The sequence below is a fragment of the Muntiacus reevesi genome, chromosome 2, assembly GCF_963930625.1.
Source record: "Muntiacus reevesi chromosome 2, mMunRee1.1, whole genome shotgun sequence".
Lineage (NCBI taxonomy): Eukaryota > Metazoa > Chordata > Mammalia > Artiodactyla > Cervidae > Muntiacus > Muntiacus reevesi.
In genome coordinates, this window is record NC_089250.1 from 50306419 (window position 1) to 50328902 (window position 22484).

At 38.4% G+C, this 22484-nt stretch overlaps 1 protein-coding gene across 2 annotated transcripts in view; it reads right to left on the reverse strand.

Moving 5' to 3' along the window:
- Window positions 1-22484, reverse strand: part of ATRN (attractin) — a 183377-nt gene that overhangs the window by 118517 nt on the left and 42376 nt on the right. For both annotated transcript variants that reach the window (XM_065921519.1, XM_065921520.1), the window contains exons 2-3: window positions 6609-6692; window positions 4225-4338 (exon numbers count right to left, since the gene is read on the reverse strand). In XM_065921519.1, the coding sequence (XP_065777591.1) occupies window positions 4225-4338; window positions 6609-6692 (198 nt within the window). The remainder of the gene's footprint in view (window positions 1-4224; window positions 4339-6608; window positions 6693-22484) is intronic.

Below are 22484 nucleotides of genomic sequence, written 5' to 3' on the forward strand. Positions count from 1 at the left end.
TAGGGACATGTATAGAACGAATGACTGAATGGGTGGCAGGAGAAAGGATGGAGAGCCACAGAAGGAGAAGGACTAGATGACCACATTGCTGAAGGGGATCCGCTTCCCTACTGTCAGAGAGACTCAGGCATTTGCTTCTTTTCACTTCAACAACTTGAAACTGTGACAGTTTTGGAATGGGCTTTCTCCCAGTGTGAAAATAAAATTGGTTTATGACAAAAAAAAATAGGGGCTTCCCTGATAGCTCAGTTGGAAGAATCTGCCTGCAATGCAGGAGACCCCAGTTTGATTCCTGGGTCAGGAAGATCTCCTGGAGAAGGGATAGGCTACCCACTCCAGTATTCTTGGGCTTCCCTTGTGGCTCACCTGGTAAAGAATCCACCTGCAATGCAGGAGACCTGGGTTCAATCTCTGGGTTGGGAAAATCCCCTGGAGAAGGGAAAGGCTACCCACTCCAGTATTATGGCCTGGAGAATTCCATGGACTATACAGCAAAGAATTGGACATGACTGAGCAAATTTCACTTTCATGACAAATATAAACTTTTACCAAAAAAATGAATACAAACATCAACCCAGTGTGCAAGGCAATAGAAAGTGTGTGGGTGAGAAAGTGATGATGCAGGTGGGCCATTCAACTGTGACCCAGAGCTGCGTCCACCTCCTTGTCCCCTGCCCCTAGGCAGGTGAATAAACGCAGACTCAGCTTAGGCTGCAGCCAGCAGTTCAACTTGAGTATCAAGAACTGCTTGCCCTGGGGTTCTTCATAATCTTATATTTTAAACACGGAGTATCGCTGTTCAGAACCATTTTTGAAAATCGCTGAACTAAAGATACTGTCTTAATTCAACATAACTGTGCCAGACAGACATGGACTCTCTAAACACACCTGGGGTACAACCTGACTTTGCCAACTACACTGTGTAAGTTTACTAGTAATCCTCAGTTGCTGTTTGTTTGTTTGTTTTTTAATATTTATTAATTTATTTATTTTTGGCTGTGTCAGGTCTTAGTTGCTGCACTTGGGCTCTTTGTTGCGGCACACGAGCTTCTTTCTAGTTGTGGTGTGCAGGCTTAGTTGCCCCGAGGCATGTGAGATCTTAGTTTCCTGACCAGGGATCAAACCCCTGCATTGGAAGGCAGATTCTTAACCACTGGACCCCCAGGGAAGTCCCAGTAATCCTCAGTCTGACACACCCATCTGCTTGTAAAACACTACACTCAAGGACAGGCAGATGTGGAAGGTAAGCCAGATTCTTAAAGTCAGGGATAGGAGCCAGGGGATGGGGCCAGACAACATCTATACTTCCGACAGGTGAAGGAGGATCTACAATCACAAAAGAGGTTTGACTTGCCACAGTCTGACCATGATTTCAACACGATGTTGGACACAAAGACTGACTCCTGCTTTCACAAGACTTCCTCTAACAGCTCTTCATCACAGTCTAAACAACTGCCTCATCAATATTTGACTTTCTTCTAAAAGGAATAAGAATGTTCTCAGAGAGGAAAACTATTCTCCCTGCTGCATCACTACTACCAACCTCTGCATCTCCGTCCCAAAAGATATGAGCAGAGCTGGCAGGTGTTCCACACAGGTGCTACACTTAACATTTGTTGAAGTGAATGCACCACAAAATCATAATGTTGTACAACTGGAAGAGAGTTGCTCCAGTGGTTCTCAAATTTGCCGAGTAGTGGAACTCTGTTTGTTAAACAAACTTTATTCAGAACTTCAACATATAAAAGATAAATGTGATCAACCAGCTCAGTATCCAACTAAACTTGATGGTTTGCAATACACCCAGCGAAAACACACTACAACACCTTCAGTTTAGGCTTCAGAAGCTGAGGAGCAGAGCACGTAAGAGCCCTGGGCAGAACTCAGATTAGAAGTCCACATCTTCTGAATCCTGTGTGGCTCTCCTTTTCTTTATTTGGCTGAACAATCTGCTGCCAAGCTCACTCTACTCTGGACCCACAGCACATTACACTGGTTTGATTCCGCTACCCAAGGTCCTCCTAACCCAGTGGCACTCCTCAGCACCCCATCTTTGTGAAAGTGTCTTATGACTAAAAGTTATTCTCACACTCTTTGGTATGTCAGCGCTTCAAGGGTTCTGTGTTTCAGGGAAATTTCAACTATTAAACATACATTGATTGTCTCACTATGATTTTAGAAGATGCACACTCAAATATGTCATAAGTTAAATTTTTAACACAATCAATTATTAATTTATACCTGTCAGTAAATAAACTATTTTTTTTATAGAAACTTAAAAATCCTCCTGTTGTCTGTACATTTACTTTGGCTTCTCTCAAAAGTCAATGACTAAAACAGTTATACCCTTCTGCTTATTTGTTGCTGCTACTGGTTCACATGTCTGCTCATTAAATACACAGTCAGGTGAACTATATGGTTATGCACACCCACTTGGCAGATGTTCCCACAGAGCTACTGGCAAGCTATTCAAAGCACCTGGCACACAGAAGGGACTCCATGAGTTTTAATTAACAAATGCAGTTACCAAGTGAACCTTCAACATGTTCAACATACACTATTATCATGAGAGCATCATACTAAAGATATAATAGTTTCTGTGCCTGTGTTAAAGTTTGGCTTGCTTCTTGCTATAAGACAAGGTATGAGTCAAATTCTGGGATAAAGATAGATATGTCCAACATGTGGCCAATATTTTACCTTGCTTACAGTTTCCTTTGTTGTGCAATTGAGCTGCAGGAGTTGCTTGTATATTTTTGAGATTAATTCTTTGTCTGTCTCTTCGTTTGCTATTATTTTCTCCCATTCTGAAGGTTGTCTTTTCACCTTGCTTATAGTTTACTTTGAAGTGGTCAACATTTTAATGCTTACTAGCATAGCCTGTCCACCCTGTTCTTTGGTCCTCTAAGTGAATCTCTGAAACCCAGAAAATGACCTTGGTTCTCAGTTCAAAGATATATTGGAGAGATTTCTAAGTCAAAGGGAGTGGAGAAATACAAGGGTACATTAGTCCTCTGACCTCCTCTGTCCTTTGCCTTCTCGTGTTTGGCTTCTCGCCTCTGTTATCTCCTCACTCACATGAGACAATATTTTAATGCTTACTAGCATAGCCTGTCCACCCTGTTCTTTGGTCCTCTAAGTGAATCTCTGAAACCCAGAAAATGACCTTGGTTCTCAGTTCAAAGATATATTGGAGAGATTTCTAAGTCAAAGGGAGTGGAGAAATACAAGGGTACATTAGTCCTCTGACCTCCTCTGTCCTTTGCCTTCTCGTGTTTGGCTTCTCGCCTCTGTTATCTCCTCACTCACATGAGACATCAACCAGTCCCATGTGAGGAATACAAAAACTATTTGTTAAATTGATTTCTTTTAAAGTCAGAGGACTAAAATATTTGAGAGGAAGAAATCCAGAAAGTCAGTTGTAGATGAAAAACTGACAACTATGACTCTCTAAGGATATGCATTTCAGAAAACATATTTTAAAAATCCTCTGTAGAGTAAAAGGAAGAAAACTAGAACAGTTTTGAATTCACATGTGATCAAAAATACGATAAATAACATGGCTATTGACTGTTAGTAAAAAGTAAAATGCCAAAACAATTCAGAATATCCCATATATTTGGTGTTAAACTGTTTAACTATAAACACAGAATATACTTTTTGAAAAAAAATCACAACACATAACTGGAATGTTTCTCATTCTCCACAGATAACCACTGCTCATTTACGTACATCCTTCCAAAACTTTTTCCTCCCCCATATTAAGGTATTTACATAATTACACATCACACATACACACAACTACATATGAATACAACAAATAATTCCTGAATGCCTATGCAATGAGGAACACAACAAGGATCAAAATGAACATGATTCCTGATCTAATTTTTTAACAGAAATATTATTAGTCAATATATTACAAAACATTTTCAGATGTATATTTCACCACCACCATAAGAAGTAGGTAAACTTGATACTACTATCACAATTTTTTAGATCAGGACACTAAAAAGAGAGTATTCTGCCCCTAAAAGTTACCCAGTAGTTACAGGCAGCAAAGTCAGGACTAGGACACAACTGATAGGACTCCATAACTAGTACTCTTTCCATGAAAATGTTTTAAGTGATAAAAAGGTGAATCCACTAAGAATACAGTCTAGGTGATAAATGAATTTCAGAAAACAAATAATGGTTAACCACTATTTATATGACTGAGCTTACCTAAAGGCAGCAACTAGGGGTGCATAAATTGAGTCCCCGTCATAAACATATAAATGGTCCCAACTACACTCTGTAGCAAAATGATTGAAACGAAGTCTCATTATTCTATTTGGCCTGAAAAGAACAGAAAAAAGTAATTTATATTAATCATCATCACTCCCAAACATTTGCAAAAAAACAGTTTTTTAAAGAATCTATAGAGAAAAGAAATTAATAGTACAAAATCAGCACCCCTTCACTTGGCAAAGATTTCCTTAGTACTTTCTGTGTGCAAAAGATCACCAAACATGCAATGGTAAACAGAATATACATGGTCTATGCACCTTGGACCTTACAGTCTATACAGTCACAGTTCTTTACCAATCTATTAGCCCTTCTTATTCAACATAAGACTCCATACTACCTCATTTCACAAACATACCTGCCAGTCCTCTAAACTCACCTGCCCCTCTGCCTTTTCATGGAACTCCCTGGAAAAATCCCCAATCTGCTTTGACCTAGACTGAATCTGGAGAAAACAAAGCCATGCTGGAAAAAGTCATACCACTAGGTAGGCTGGTTCCAGTACTGGTGCTCTGATTCTGCCAGAGGTCCTAACTAACTTCAAGGACTATTTCAAACCACTCAGTCCCATCTACCTGCTTATGCTCAGCACCCAGACAAAATTTTCTCAAATTCCTGTTTTTCAAAATAGATACACATCTATCTACTTTTCCTTCTATCTCTGAAATATTTAAGATCTCCCTCTCTTCTGAAACTTGCACACCCACACTTAAATCTCTTTAAGTATCACATTTTATTAAAAACGACAAAACAAAAAAACTTCAAATCCCAACTCTCCTTCCAGCTACTAATACACCTGTCCCTTTCTCCTCTGAAACGCCACAGAAGACTTCGCTTTTTTCAAATTCTTCACATCCTACTCTTCATTCTCCAGCCTGGCTTTAGCACAAACACTCTACTCAAAAAGTTCTTGGTACTATCAACACCATCTATATCTTGGTGATTTCTAACTGTAAGTCTCCAGTCTGAATCTCTTGTCTACCTCATATTTTGTGTCTAACTAACATCCCTAACCAAACATCTAAATAAATACATAAACAAGTTAACTCACATGGTGATGAATACTGCAAAGAAATTAAAGGAATGTGACGTATTAACAGTAGTACAACTGATGGGGAAATACCCCAGAAAGTTTTGGAAAAGATTAAAATGGTGAGACGTAAGCCATGTGAAAAGTTGGAAGAGAAAATGTTTCAGACAGAGAGAACAACAATCTTAAAGTCTTAGACTTAAGAAGTTGATGTGTTCAAGCAACATGAAGAAAATCAGCACGTGTGAAACACAGCAAACAGAAGAAGCCACATGAGATAAGAAGTGAGTGAGAAGTGAGCAAGGGACAAAGGTAAGAACTGGAGCTGGAGGCCAATTTCAAGGCTTTTACAGTGGCCCATGAAGAAAGAGGACGGTTGGTGGTTCTTACAATAACTGTGGAGTTGAAAGTGAAAAGGAAAGCACGGGTCCTACTACTAATGGAAAGAAAGGTACCTGCTGACCAGTAACACCTGCCCTGGAACTGTTAGGTTAGCAAGAAATAAACTTCTATATATTAAATCACTAAAAATAATAATAAATAAATAAGCTAACCAACAAACAAATAAAAAGGGCTATCAAAATTTCCTGCCTTCCCTGCTACTTATTCAAGTGAAATTTTCTTTACATACCTCAACCATAATAAAATATTATGTTTTCTAACTATTACAATCAAAAATATACAAATTTCTGGTATGTACAATTCATCTGAAAATCAACACAAATTTTAAAATTAGCAATGAAGATTAAGAAAAAAAGTCTGTTGTTGTTGTTGTTCAGTCACTAAGTCATGTCTGACTCTGTGACCCAATGGACTGCAGCACACCAGGCTCCTCTGTCCTCCACTATCTCCCAGAGTTTGCTCAAATTCATGTCCAATAAGTCGGTGATGGAGAAGGAAACAGCAACCCACTCCAGTATTCCTGCTCGGAGAATGCCATGGACAGAGGAGCCTGGCAGGCCATGGTCCATGGGGTCGCAGAGAGTCAGATACAACTGAAGTGACTGAGCACGCAAGTCAGTGATGCTTTCTAACCATCTCATCCTTTGCTGCCCCCTTCTCATTTTGCCTTCAATCTTTCCCAGCATCAGGGTCTTTTTCAACGAGCTGGCTCTTCACATCACGTGGCCAAAGTATTGGAGCTTCAGCTAATCAAATTCACTTGTGAAAGAAAAGTTTATCAAGTAAAAAATAATTTAAGTTGATATAGATTGTTAATTTTACTTGTTGGATAAGTAATCTCACAATGAGCTCTAATTTAAAAAAGAAAAAAAAAGTCATTATTACTTACTGTCCTTCAATGAGCCATGTGCATTTTGTTTTATATTTATAATTTCCAGGTCCATCTGTTATAAATCCAGAAGATCCAGTTAGTCTGTAATTAGATAAACAAAGTTTAAACTCATCAAAATTTAATGTGCTAATAATATCCTTCTTAATTCTCAATAAAATCCAAGTGGGTACACTGATGCATACTATGGCCAAAAGAAAATGACTGGATAGTTATTTCATTCAGATTACACAAATCTGGATGAAACAAAATCTAGTCATATACTTAAGGGTATACAAACATATGAAAACCAAAAGGAATGAACAAAAACACCAACATTTTTCCAGCTAAGATGGGAAAATCACATTTTGCACTATAAAAATGGCCACAAGAAGTTCCTTATAAGTTGGTTTTTAAAAAATAAGGCCACACAGTTACCATTACAAGAAAAATGTGTTAATACAATAAACATGCTGTGTCCAGCATAATTGTGATGGGCAAGCACATCAATCTACAACACCCAACAGCTGAAGTGGCAATCCACTACATTCCATTAGCAGTATACACCAGCACCTACTCCCCACATACATGCCAAGCTTGAAGTTTATCAATATTTTTAGGTCTTGCCAATGATAGGCACATCCTAGTATCTCATTAATATTTTTACTGGTACTAACGCTAATATATGAGTATTTTCTTATATGTTTTGATCATCTGCATTTTCTCCTTTGCAAATTAAGATTCCATATTCTTTACCTATTTTGCTACCAAGTTGTTGTCGTTGTTGTTCAGTCACTAAGTTGTGACTGACTCTTTGCAACACCAGGAACTGCAGCATGCCAGGCCTCTCTGTCCTTCACTATCTCCCTGAGTTTGCTCAAACTCATGTCCATTGATCCAATGTTACCACCCAATCATCTCATTCTCTGTCGCCCCCTTTTCCTCTTACGCTCAATCTTTCCCAGCATCAAGGTCTTTCCCAATAAGTTCACTCTTTTTATATCAAGGAGCTCCCATTTGTATGGTAAATGTACTATAAATATATGTCCCCAGTTTATTTTTTCTTTATACTTTGTGCCTACTATCTTTTGCTATATAGAAAATTTTAACATATAAGAAGGATGCTATCTTCCCTAATCGCTGTTTCCAGATCACTTTTCCTCCCTATTTCATCAACAACGTCAGCTTTTCTGAAACAGACGCTCTCTTCTGGATCTGCCTTCCTTACTTTCTGAGTCACCTACTGACACACCAATTACTCCTCTTCACCTGCTCAAAATATCAGCATCTACTTCACTACCCTCCACTCAACCACAATAAAGATATTCCACCCAAAGCCCAGCAACTCCGTATTTTAACTTCACCATTAACAATCTTTTCCTCTACCCTACTTTAGTTACCAACTCTTTTCAGACCTGCTGTTAGGAGTAAAAGCTCTACCACCAAAATCTCCATTTAAGGCGACCTACACTCTGATGACCATCTCTGCTTTCTCTAGTTCATTTAGCCTAGTTCCCCCTCTCCAGTGAATCTCAGCCCCAGAGACCTCCAATCCACAAACGATCATTCTTTATGTTCATCACTCACACATTCCACTTTCCAACTTACCTAGGTATGATTCCTGGGTCCATCACAAATATCATCCCCTGAAAAATCCCTCGACTTCTTCGCAATCTCTTGCTGTACTTGCCTGATATAAATGTCTCTGTGTCTTATTCCCCAACATCCATCCCATTCCCAAAATGTTAGTCGAGCCAATAATGATTTCCTGTGCCCTCATGTCAGGGAATGTTTGATGGGAGGATTCCTACGTGCTGTTTCTCATAAATCCTCTGTTCCTTATCAGCTTCTGCCAGAAGGGAGTAGAACTGGACGCAGCTCTCAGGACTGAGGTCATTGTGTGAGACAGGCTTGGGTCTCCTTTAGTAAAACATTCTCTTTACGACAAAACTGCTTAGTCTCACCCTCTTTCTTGAGATGTGGATTGTCTCCTGACCTTGTGACCATTATTATCCTCTGTTCCTTTGGTAACGGTTACTGTACGTTTGGTTTTCTAATCTTTATCATTATCGAAAGAAATTTCTTGTACTACAGCCTATATATACTCACAGAAAAATCATTAAAGCACTTTTGCTCCATCAGAGCTTGGGTCCCCGTGTCTTTCTTTCTCTCTCTCTCTCTCTCTCTCTCTCTCTCTCTCCCCCTCCCTCCCTTTGGTTCTCTCTCTTTCACTTTCTTATCATCGACTCCAGACCGCCAGGTCCTGGTCCATTGGCAACACCCTCATGCCAATTAGAAATGTGTATCAGTTAAGTTCTAATGTAATTCATAGAAAGACCTAAATAGTAATGACTTTAACCAAGATATAAAGCCCAAACATAAGCAACCTGGAGCACATAAAGCATTTCCATGATTAGGGACCTTCTATCTTGTTGCTTTTGTCCTCCTCAACATGTGCTTTCATCTCATAATCCAAGATGGCTGCACAAACCCCAGTTATTATCTCCTTATTCTACCCAGCAGGAAGAAGTTGCAAGGAAACAAGGTACATACCTCCTTGCCTCTAAGTCAAAAATGAACATTCAACTTGTACCTAGCCAAAACTTGTACAGGCAGGCTGAGAAATAGAGCCATTATCCCAGATGACCATGTATATACTCCGTGAAAAATCAGGACTCTTTACTGAAGAGGAGAAAGGCTATTATTTGGGTCACAGGATATAATCTAATCTTAGATGTGAGGGCAAGTCTGATGGAAGGTTTCTAGGAAATATTTCCCCATTCCTACAAAAGATAGTGTGGTAGATGGAAGCTATGCCACCTAGACCTCCTCTTCAAGAAAAGACTTGCTGCCAGCTGCAGAAGTGATTGTGGTCCACAGACAGCATCTAGATGTCAGTTCCATCAGGAGTTGCCTTAAGTCAGGTCATGCCCTTCCAAGTACAGTCCATCCTAGAATGGATAGAAAGGCTGGGCATTTTTCAATTTAACACAGGACAACTCTGGCAAGCAATCATTACTCCAGAGCTCTCTTTAGTCAGGCCTGCATTGAAACTCAACTTCTTCCTTTGCCCAGTTCTGCTTCCTGCCCCTTCTTCACCTAGATGTTATACCTAACTTGTACCTCAAACTTCATATCAGCAAATGCTTTTAAGAAACCCAACCTGTGACAGAAATCCTAAGAGACCAGCCTTCTTCCACTGAACTTTGCTGTGTTTGGATTTTAATTTAGCCATCATGCAATGAGCCAGAACACAAAGGCAGCACTAAGAGTGACAAATCAAAGGTGAGTGCAAAGGTCCCTGAAGAATCGTATAAAACAACCACAGAGACCACCCCAATTTTATAGGCAAATAAATTACCCACTAGTTCAGTTTTCTGGTATTCTATTATACTTCTTTTGCTCCTAAGAGTTTCTACAGACTTCACATGGATATGTTCAGGTATTCGCAAATATACATCACTTTTGGAAAAAGATTATTTTATTTTAAATATTTACTGTGTATCTTTAAACATACATTTAACATAATTTTACAGATAATGAATAGATGTGATCAGACAGGCTTTTTAGGGTCAACTAAAGGTTTTAGAAAAGGTAGAGGAACCAGAGATCAAACTGCCAATATCCGCTGGATCATCGAAAAAGCAAGAGAGTTTCAGAAAAACATCTATTTCTGCTCTATTGACTACACCAAAGCCTTTGACTGTGTGGCTCACAATAAGCTGGAAAATTCTGAAAGAGATGGGAATACCAGACCACCTGACCTGCCTCTTGAGAAACCTGTATGCAGGTCAGGAAGCAACAGTTAGAACTGGACATGGAACAACAGACTGGTTCCCAATAGAAAAAGGAGTACGTCAAGGCTGTATATTGTCACCCTGCTTATTTAACTTATATGTGGAGTACATCATTAGAAACACTGGGCTGGATGAAGCACAAGCTGGAATCAAGATTGCCGGGAGAAATATCAATAACCTCAGATATGCAGATGACACCACCCTATGGCAGAAAGTGAAGAAGAACTAAAGAGCCTCTTGATGGAAGTGAAAGAGGACAGTAAAAAAGTTGGCTTAAAGCTCAACATTCAGAAAACTAAGATCATGGCATCTGGTCCCATCACCTCATGGGAAATAGATGGGGAGACAGTGGAAACAGTGTCAGATTTTATTTTTGGGGGCTCCAAAATCACTGCAGATGGTAACTGCAGCCATGAAATTAAAAGACGCTTACTCCTTGGAAGGAAAGTTATGACCAACCTAGATAGCATATTAAAAAGCAGAGACATTACTTTTCCACCAAAGGTCTGTCTGGTCAAGGCTATGGTTTTTCCAGTGGTCATGTATGGATGTGAGAGTTGGATGGTGAAGAAAGCTGAGCACCGAAAAATTGATGCTTTTGACCTGTGGTGTTGGAGAAGACTCTTGAGAGTCCCTTGGACTGCAAGGAGATCCAACCAGTCCATCCTAAAGGAGATCAGTCCTGGGTGTTCATTGGACGAACTGATGCTGAAGAACTGATCCAGTACTTTGGCCACCTCATGTGAAGAGCCGACTCATTGGAAAAGACCCTGATGCTGGGACGGATTGGGGGCAGGAGGAGAAGGGGACGACAGAGGATGAAATGGCTGGATGGCATCACCGACTCGATGGGCATGGGTCTGGGTAGACTCCGAGAGTTGGTGATGGACAGGGAGGCCTGGCGTGCTGCAATTCATGGGGTCGCAAAGAGTAGGACATGACTGAGTGACTGAACTGAACTGAAAGGACAATTCTCTTTTTTCTTTACTGCTCTCTCCAGGTACTTCCCTCTTCTCTTCACCAAGATAAACATTTAACCACCTCGCAAGCTCTTCATACTTAGAGTCCCTAACAAGAATGTCCCTGATGAGTAGCCTCTGATGGTTCTCTTAAATCAGTTTTGGTTATACAAATTATTATTACACTAATCTTTTTATATCTTCCCCTTCTTCATTCAACAAAACTTTGTGGGAAATGCTCCAACTAATTGGGAACTAGTTTAATTCATGTAGCATAATATTCTACCCTACAATATATCATTTTTTTTTCTGCTTTTCTCCAACTTTCTCATTTTGTTTTCAGTTGGTTGGCAGTATGTACAGTGCTGCAGTAAATATCCCTATAATGTGACCTTACTTGTGCTTTTATTTCTAAGGAAATAATCTTAGGAGGAGGATTACCAGACCAAAAGAAATATGAATTTTAATTGCTGACCAGGTTGCAAATTATTTTCCAAAAGACTACAACAATTCACATTTGCACCAGTGATAAATGAAAATATTCTATTCTCTACATCCCTTCTGTATTAGGTGTTCTTGTTTCCTTTAAATTGTACTGGTTTTTAATTCAAAATTCCCTGTATTCTAGTAAGTGGTCTACAACTGGTTACTGAAAACATAAAGAGATTTGAAAGGGGAAGTCCAGGAATATTAACCTAAAATTTCAGGTCTAATTTTTCAGTATAATTAGTGGTCTGGGTATGGACACTGGTACTTCCCGTATCTTCACCAGCAGCAACACAAAGCATCAAACTGAAACACAGAGATTTTAACAAGACCAGAGACTTAAAGAATTAACTCCTTGCTATTACTAATTTTCCCATTTAAGAGAGCAATTCTGCAATGGAAATGAATACAGGGAAAATAGGGGAATCCTCTATAGGAGGCAGGTTTCAAAGGAATAATCTTGTAACTTGTAAGCCATGTCCAACAGTTTGTGACGCCATGGACTACAGCCTGCCAGGCTTCTCTGTCCATGGGATTTCCCAGGCAAGAATACTGGAGTGGATTGTCATTTCCTTCTCCAGGGGATCTTCCTGACCCAGGGATCAAAACTGTGTCTCCTGCATTGCAGGTAGATTCTTTACTGCTGAACCACAAGGGAAATCCCATCTGGTAATTATTTCTTTCTAACTTACTTGTATTATTATTACCAGACAATATGGCATGTAAAATCTCAACTTTTCTCATCTGTTAAAAATTTTCTTGGGACTTTCCTGGTAGTCCAATGGTTAAGAATCTGCCTTCCAACACAGAAGATGTGGGTTTGATCCTTGGTCGGGGAACTAAGATCCCACATGCCGTGAGACAACTAAGCCCACAGGCCACAACCACTGAGCCCACACACTCTTGAGCCCATGCACCACAACAAGGCCACATGTGCTGCAACTAGAGAAAGCCAGAGCACCGAAACAAAGACCCTGTGCAGCCAAAAATAAATAATACCATGTTCATCTTTCCAAGGGAAATCTTACACTCCAGAAAGACGTTACTTAACAAAGTTGGAACTACTTTTATGGTCAAGTATCTTGAACATTAATAAACTTTGATCAAATTTCCTTGGATATTTGAAAAAGAAATCTATTGTAGCAATGTATACTTATGTATGGGTTGTTGTTGTTGTTTAGTCACTAAGTTATGTCCAACTCTTTTGAGACCCCATGGACTACAGACCACCAGGCTCCTCTGTCCAGGGGATTTCCCAGGCAAGGATACTGGAATGTGTTGCCATTTCCTTCTCCAGGGGATCTTCCCAACCTAGGGATCGAACCCATGTCTTCTGCATTGGCAGGCGTATTCTTTACCACTGAGCCACCAGGGAAGCCCATATTTATATATACACAAACATAATTAAGTTTACTGAATGCATTATTCAATTCCCTTTATATTCTTATTTATAAAAATATCTATCAAATCTAGTTCAGATGAATGTATACTGAAATGAGGTATCATGACTGCTCCATCACTGACATTTCTCACTTTTTTTGCTTTCTGTATTTATTTAGCCATACAAGCTTACAACTCTTAGACCTTCATAAATTATGCTTATTATAATAACTCATTTAACTTATTTGATGCTCAAATTCCACTCTGTCTATAACTACTGATTTTTTTTCATTTTCCTGGGCCTTATTTACTCAACTTCTTATTTTTTATATTTCTTTATACTGCGTTGATCAAAAAGTTTGTTTAGTTTTTTCCATAAGATGGTTCCGGTAGTGCTCAGTTGTCTTTAATTATTCATTCAAAACAATTATGTAGGACTGTATTGTACCAACTGTAATATCAGAGTGCATTTTTTTTAAAAAAGCAGCAAACCAGTGAATTTTTATGTAGCAATTTTAATATTGAAAATGGAAGGAAAAAAAGCAACACTCTCAGCATATTATGCTTTATTATTTCAAGAAAGGTAAAGATGCAAGTGAAATGCAAAAAAAGATTTGTATAATATCTGGGAAAGGTGCTGTGACTGACAGAATGTAGTAAAAGTGGTTCACAAAGTTTCATGTTGAAGATTTCTGGCTGGATGATACTTCCCAGTCAGGTAGACCAGTTGAAGCTGATAGCAATCAAATTGAAAACACCAGCATTATACCACATAGGACAGCTGACATACTCAAAATATCCAAATCAAGTGCTGAAAATCATTTGTACCAACTTTGTTACGTTAATTGTTTTGATGTCTGGGTTTCACATAAGTAAAAAAAAAAACGTTCCTAACTGTATTTTTATATTCAGTTCTCTACTGAAATTTAACAAAAACATTCCATTTTTAAAACAGATTGTAATGGGCAATGAAAAGTGGATATTGCACAATAATGTAGAACAGAAGAGATCACGGGACAAGTGAAATGAACCACCACAAACCACACCAAAGGCCAGTCTCCATCCAAAAAAGATGATGCTGTGTATGTGGTGGGATTAAAAGAGTCCTCTATTAAAAGAGCTCCTTCTGGAAAACCAAACGATTAATTCTAACAAGTATCATTCCCAATTAGACCAACTGAAAGCAGCACTCGACAAAAAGTGTCTGGAATTAGTCAAGAGAAAATGCATAATCTTCCATCAGGACAACACACGGCCGCATGTTTCTCTGATGAGCAGGCAAAAACTGTTACAGCTTGGCTGGGACATTCTGAATCATTCACGTATTCAATAGACATTGTACCTTCAGATAGCCATTTATTTCGGTCTTTGCAAAATTCTCTTAATGGAAAAAATCTCAATTCCCTGGAAGACTGTAAAAGGCACATGGAACAAGACTTTGCTCAAAATGAATAAGTTTTGGAAATATGAATGGGCCTGAAAAATGGCAGAAGGTAGTGGAGTGAAATGGTGAATACATTGTTCAATAAAGTTCTTAGTGAAAATGAAAAATGTGTTCTACTTTTACTTAAAAACTGAAGGACTTTTTTGGCTAACTCAATAAAATTTTCAAAAATTTATTTCTTCTTTTCAATTTTTAAATTTTTTTAAAAAATTTATCTTATATTGGAGTATAATTGATTATAGTTGTAATATAGTCGTTATGGTATTTTCAGTTGTACAGCAAAGTGATGCAGTTATACATACGAGTCTGTTCTTTTCAAATTCTTTCCCCATTTAGGTTATTATAGTATTGAATAGTGACTTAGCAGCAGCAGCAGTATTGAATAGAGGCTTCCCTGGTGGCTCAGACAACAAAGAATCTGCCTGCAATGTGAGAGACCTGGGTTGACAAGATCCCCTGGAAGTGGGCATGACAACATACTCCAGTATTCTCGCCTGGAGAATCCCCATGAACAGAGGAGCCTGGTGGGTTGCAGTCCATGGGGTCGCAAAGAATCAGACACGACTCAGTGACTAAGCACTAGTATTGAATAGAGCTCCCTGTGCTATGCAGGAGGTCCTTGTTGATTACCTATTTTAAATATGGAAGTGTACATACATGTCAGTCACAAACTTCCAATCTATTCCTCCCCTCTACCTCCTGGTAACTATAAATTCATTCTCTAAGTCTGTGATCCTGTTTCTATTTTGTAAATAAGTTCATGTATCATTTTTTTAGGTTCCAAAACTAAAGGATATGGTATACTTGTCTTTCTCTGACTTACTTCACTTACTATGATAATATCTAGGTCCATCCATGTTGTTTCAAAAGGCATTATTTCCTCCTTTTCGTGGCTGAGTAATATTCCATTGCATATATGCAACACATCTTCTTTATCCATTTCTCTGTCAGTGGACATTTAGGTTGCTTCCATGTCTTAGGTGTTGTACATAGTGCTGCAGCAAACATTGGGGTGCATGTATCTTTTTGAATTATAGTTTTATCCAGATATATGCCCAGGAGTGGGACTGCTAGATCATATGGTAGTTGCATTTTTAGTTTTTTAAGGAACCTCCATACTGTTCTAATAGTTGTACCAATTGACATTGCCAAATGGTGTAGGAGGGTTCCCTTTTCTCCACCCCTCCTCCAGCATTTACTATCTGTAGACTACTTGATGATGGTCATTCTGACAGGGGTGAGGTGATACCTCATTGTGGTTTTGATTTACATTTCTCCAATAATTAGTGATGTTGAGCATCTTTTCATGTGCTTCTTGGTCACCCGTATGTCTTCTCTGGAGAAATCTCTATTTAGGTCTTCTATTTTTTTATTGTTTTTGTTTTGTTTTTTCTATTGTGCCACCTGAGCTGTATGTAAATTGTGAAGACTAATGTCCTGTCAGTTGCATGGTTTGCAAATATTTTCTCCCACTCTATGGGTTGTCTTTTTGTTTTATGTGTTTCTTTTGCTCTACAAAAGCTTTTGAGTTTAATTAGGTCCTATTGGTTTATTTTTGTTTTTATTGCCATTACTCTAGGAGATGAATCAAAAATGATACTACTACAAAAAATAGATAATCCTGCAATTTATGTAAAAGAGTTCTGCCTATATTTTCCTCTTAAGAGTTTTATAGTGTCTGGTCTTACATTTAGGTTTTTAATCTATTCTATTTTTGTGTATGGTGTTAAAGAATGTTCTAATTTCATTATTTTTGCATGTAGTTATTCACTTTTCCCAGGACTATTTTTAAAGAAACTGTCTTTTCTCCACTGTATAATCTTGCCTCCTTTGTTGCAGACTGACTGACCACAGGTGCGTGGGTTTATTTCTGGGTGTTCAATCCTGTTCTATTGATCTGTATTTCTGCTTTTGTGCTCATACCACACACTGTGATGACTGTAGCTCTCTAGTATAGTCTGAAGTCAGGGAGTCTGATTCATCCAGCTCCATTTTCCTTTCTCAAGACTGCTTTGGCTATTTAGGGTCTTTTATGTCTTCACACAAATTTTAAGACTTTTTTGTTCTAGTTCTGTGAAAAATGCCATTAGTAACTTGATAGGGACTACACTGAATCTGTAGACTGCCTTGGGTGGTAATAGTCATTTTGACAATATCAGTTCTTCCAATTCAAGAGCATCTTTCCATGTTTGTGTCATCTTAGATTTCTTTCTTCACTGTCTTATAGTTCTTGGTGTACAGATCTTTTGCCTCTTTAGGTAAGTTTATTCCTAGGTATTTTATTCGTTGTGATGTAACAGTAAATGGAATGTTTCTTTACATTCTCTTTCTAATTTTTCATAGTTAGTGTATTGAAATACAAGACATTTCTGTGTATTATTCTTGTATTCTGCAATTTTACTGAATTCATTGATGAGCTCCAGCAGTTTTCTGGTAGCAGTTTTAGGATTTTCTATGTACAGTATCATGTCATCTGCAAACAGTGATGGAATTATATTACTTCTTTTTCCATCTGGATTCCTTTTCTTTTTCTTCTCTGATTGCCATGCCTAGACTTCCAAAACTATGTTTAATAATAGTAATGAGAGTGCACACCCTTGTCTTCTTCCTGATCTTAGATGAAATGCTTCTCACTTTTCACCACTGAGAATGATGTTTGCTGTGGGTTTGGCATATACAGCCTTTATTATGTTGAGATAGGTTGCCTCTATGCCCACATCCTGGGTGTTGAATTTTGTCAAAAGCTTTCCTGCATCTATTAAGATGATCATATGGTTTTTATTCTTCAATTTTTTGATGTGGTGTATCACATGATTAAGTTGTGTATACTGAAGAGTCCTTGCATCCCTGGAATAAATTCCACTTGATAATGGTGTATGATCCTTTTAATATACTGTTGGATATAGTCTGCTACTAATATTTTCTTGAGTTCTGCATCCATGTTCACCAGTGACACTGGCCTGCAATTTTCTTTTTTTGTGATATCTTTGTCTGCTTTTATTATCAGGGTGAGGATGGTCTCGTAGAATGAATTTGGGAGTGTCCCTTCCTGTGTGGTTTTCGGCAATAGTTTAAGAAGGATAGATGTTAACTCTTCTCCAAATGTTTGATAAAATTTACCTGTGAAGCCATCTGGTCCTAGACTTTTGTTTGCTGGAAGATTTTTTAATCACAGTTTCAACTTCAGTACTTGTGATTGATCTATTCATATTTTCTGTTTCTTTCAGGTTCAGTCTTGGAAGATTAAACCTTCCTAAGAATTTGTCCATTTCTTCTAGACTGTCGATTTACTGGCATACAGTTGCTTATAGTAGTCTCTTATGATCTTGTGTAATTTTTTGGTGTCTATTGCAACTTCTTTTCCATTTCTAATTTTATGGATTTGAGTCCTCTCCCTCTTCTTCTTGATGAGTCTGGCTAAGGGTTTATTTTTGTCTACCTTTTCAAAGAATCAACTTTTAGTTTCATTGATCTTTTCTATTGTTTTAATCATCTCCATTACATTTATTTCTGCTCTGATCTTCATGATTTCTTTTCTTCTACTAACCTTGGGTTTTGTTTGTTCTTCATTCTCTAGTTGCTTTAGGTATAAGGTGGTTAGGTTGTTTATTTGAGGTTTTTCTTGATTGTATAAGTATAAACTTCCCTCTTAGAACTGCTTTTGCTGCATCCGATAGGTTTTGGGTCATCCTGCTTTCATTTTCACTTATCTCTCAGTAATTTTTTATTTCCTCAGTGATCCATTGCTGTTTTAGCAGCATACTGCTTAGCCTCCATGTGTTTGTGTTTTTTCATTTTTTTCTTGTAGTTGATTTCTAATCTCATAGTGTTGCAGTCAGAAATGATGTTTGATATGATTTCAATTTTCTTAAATTTATCAAGGCTCACTTTGAGGCCCAGTATGTGATCAACCCTGGTGAATGTTCCATGTGCACTCGAGATGAATTTGTATTATGCTGCTTTTGGATGGAATGCTCTATAAATATTAAGTTTAACGTGTCATTTAAGGCCTTTGATTCCTTATTGATTTTCTCTGTGAATGAGCTGTTTATTGATGAAAGTGAGGAGAGCCTCCCCACTATTACTGTGTTACTGTCAATTTCTCCTTTTATGGCTGTTAGTATTTGCCTTACATATTGAGGTGCTCCTATGTTGAGTGCATAAATATTTACGATTGTTACATCTTCCTTTTGGACTGATCCTTTGATCATTATGCAGTGTCCGTGTCTGTTGCAACACTCTTCACTTTAAAGTCTATTTTGTCTGATATGACTATTGCTTAACCAATTTTGATTTCCATTTGCATGGAATACACTTTTCCATCCCCTTTTGGTCTGTCTGTGTCCTTAGATCTGAAGTGGGATTCTTGTAGACAGCATATATATATATATATATGTCTTGTTTTTGTATCCATTCAGTCAATTTATGTCTTTTGGTTGGAACACTTACTCCATTTACATTTAAGGTGATTATTAATACATACATTCTTACTGCCATTTAGTTAACTGTTTTGGATTTGTTTTTCTAGGCGTTTTTCTTTCCTTTCTCTTTTGTTCACTTCTCTTGTTATTTGATCACTAACTTTAATGCTGTGTTTAGATTCCTTTCTCTTTTCTGTATCTATTGAGATTTTTGGTTTGTGGTTACCATGAGATTTTCAAATAGCAGTCTATACATAACAAAGATTGCTGTAAGTTGCTAGTCATAAGCTGTTATAAGTTGGAAATGCATTTGTGCTCCGCCCTTCTTACAACTGCTGATTTTGATATATATCTGTGTGGATGATTTCTTACCATCTCTGATCACTTTATGGTTATCTTTTTTTTTTGTATGTTTATCTTTAATAGTGAGTTTTTCCATTTGTAATTTTCCAGTTTCGTTATGGCCTTCTCTTTACTGCCTAGAGAAATTCCTTTAGCACTTGCTGCAAAACTTGTTATGGTGGTGCTGAATTCTCTTAGCTTTTGCTTGTCTGTAAAACTTTTGATTTCTCTGTCAAATCTAAATGAGAGTCTTGCTGGGAGGAATATTCTTAGTTGCAAATTCTTCCCTTTCATCACTTGAAATATATTGTGCCACTCCCTTCTGGCCTGCAGAGCTTCTGCTGAAAAATCAGCTGATAGTCTTACAGAAATTCCCTTGTATGCTATTTGTTGCTTCCCCTTGTTGCTTTTAATATTTTTTGTCTTTAATTTTGTCAATTTGATTACTATGTGTCTCAGTGTATTCATCCTTGGATTTATTTGACCTGAGCCTTTCTCTGTGCTTCCTGGACTTAAATGACAGTTTCCTTTCCCATATTAGGAAATTTTTCAGCTATTATCTCTTCAAATATTTTCTTGGGTACTTTCTCTCTCTTCTCTTTCTAGGACCCTTGTAATGAGAATGTTGGTACTTTTAATGTTGTCCTAGAAATCTCTTAAAGACTGACCTCATTCCTTCTTTTTTAAAATTTTGATCCATGGCAGTGATTCCCACCATTCTGTCTTCCAGCTCACTCATCCATTCTTCTGCCTCAGTTATTCTGATTTTTATTCCATCTAGTGCATTTTTTCATGTCAGTTACTGTATTATTCTTCTTGTTTCTTCTTTAGTTCTTCTAGGCCCTCATTAAACATTTCTATATCTTCTCCACCTGTGCCTCCATTCTTTTCCTCAAGATCTTGGATCATTTTTACTACCATTACTCTGAATTCTTTTTCAAAGAGACTGCCTATCTCAACTTCATTTAGTTGTTCTTCTGGAGTTTTATCTTGTTCCTGCATCTGGGACATATTCCTCTGTTGTCTCATTTTGTCTAACTTCCTGTGACTGTGGTTTCCATTCAATAGACTGCGGGGTTCTAGCTGCAGCTTCTACTTTCTACTCTTTGGAACATGAGGCTGTCTAAGAGTCTTGTGCAAGATTCCTGGTGAAAGTACCAGCTGAAAGTGTACCTGCTCACTGGTGGATGGAGCTGAGTCTTGTCCATTTGGTGGGCAAGGCCATGTCAGAGCATGTGTTTATTGGGGAGCTACTTACTCAGGAAGACTTTAAGCAAACAACCTGCTGATGGGTGGGACTATGTTCCCTCCCTGTTGGTTGTCTGGCCTGAGGCATCCCAGAACCAGAGGCAACAAGCTGTTGGGTGGAGCCAAGTCTGGAGAGACAGTGGCAGCCTCCAAGATGGCTAACACCAGTAAGGACTACCCAGGGCTGCTGCCACCAGTGTCCCTGTCCTCACAGTGAGCCACAACCACCCGTTCCACCTCCACAGGAGATCCTCCAATACTAGCAGGTAAGTCTGACCCAGTCTCTTATGAGACCACTGCTTTTTGCCCTGGGTCTTGGTGCACACAAGACCCTATCTACAACCTCTAAGATCAAACTTTTATTAGTTTTCCCCATTCCTGTGAAATGTGAGTGATCAAACACTGCTGGCCTTCAAAGCTGCATTCTGTGGGGACTCCTCCTCCCATTGCCAAACGTCCACGCTGGGGAGCCTAATGTGGGCTCAGAACTTTCATTCCTCTGGGAGAACTTTTGTGGGTATAATTATTTTCTACTTTGTGGGTGACCCACCCCATGTATATGGGATTTGATTCTGTCATGATTGCATCCATCCTACCATCATATTCTGGTCCCTTCTTTGTCTCTGGATGTAGGATACCTTTTTTGGTAGGTTCCAGTATTCTTTTGTTGGTGGGTGTTCAGCACTTAGCTATGGTTTTGCTGTTTCCATCAGAAGGTGTGAGCTCACATACTTCTACTCTGCCACAGGCACACCTAAGGCCACACTGAGGTCAAGGGTAGAGAGTAAAAGTTTGTTTCTATTAAACAGACGTGCTTAGGTTTTATTTCTCAACCTAGTCTAACAGTTTCACAATGTAGCCTATTCACATTTAGCATGAGAACAATTATATTGATTTGATTCCTTTCAACCAAATTTTTAAATCAAACTTAATAAGGATTAGTTTATATAGAATAAAATGTAATCATCAAATATGTATAATATGGTAAGTCTTAACAAATTTATACACATATAAAATCCCCCAAACAAGATATAAAATAGTTCTATCATCCCCTCAATGTTCCCTCAGACCTCCTTGCACGTAATCGCTCTCAACACTGATCGTGTTTCTATCTCTGCAGACTAGTTTGACAGAACTTGATTTAATGAAATCATACCGAGACACTTTTATGCCTTGCTTCTTTAGATCAGCATGTTTCCAAGTACTGTGTATATCAATGGCTTGTTCTTTCCTATTTCTGGGTAGTATTCTATTGTATGACTATATAGACTATAACATGTCTATCCATTTTCCTGTTGATAGACACCTGGATTATGTAGTTATAGATGCTTATGAACAAAGCTTCTAAGAACACTTGTGTATAAGCCTTTGTGTGGACATTTCTCTAAGATAAATATATACTAAAAAAAAAAAGGAATCACCAGATTGAAGTATAGCTACACACCTAAATTTAAAGAAACTGCCAAAGTGTCTCCTAAGTGGTTACATCATCTTAGACTTCCATCAGCTAGGTATAAATATTTTCTGCTCTCAGGTCTCCCAGTACTCCCACAGCCTTAACAATACATCCCTTTAGCAATATACTGGACTCTGTAAGTCAGAAAGACCTACTGCACTCCATGGATGCAACACTGTGCTTTCCAGATCTGCAACTTTGTGACCCTTGCACCTTGCTTCACTGGCCCAGCTACACTGCTTTCTGTGTCTAGAAGAATCACAACAGAATGTAGATCCCAGAGTTTCCTATGGGTCCCCATAGCAAGCTGCTTCAACAGAAGCATGGAGCTTGTAGTTAGGAGAGTCAGGGAAGCAAGTTGTCA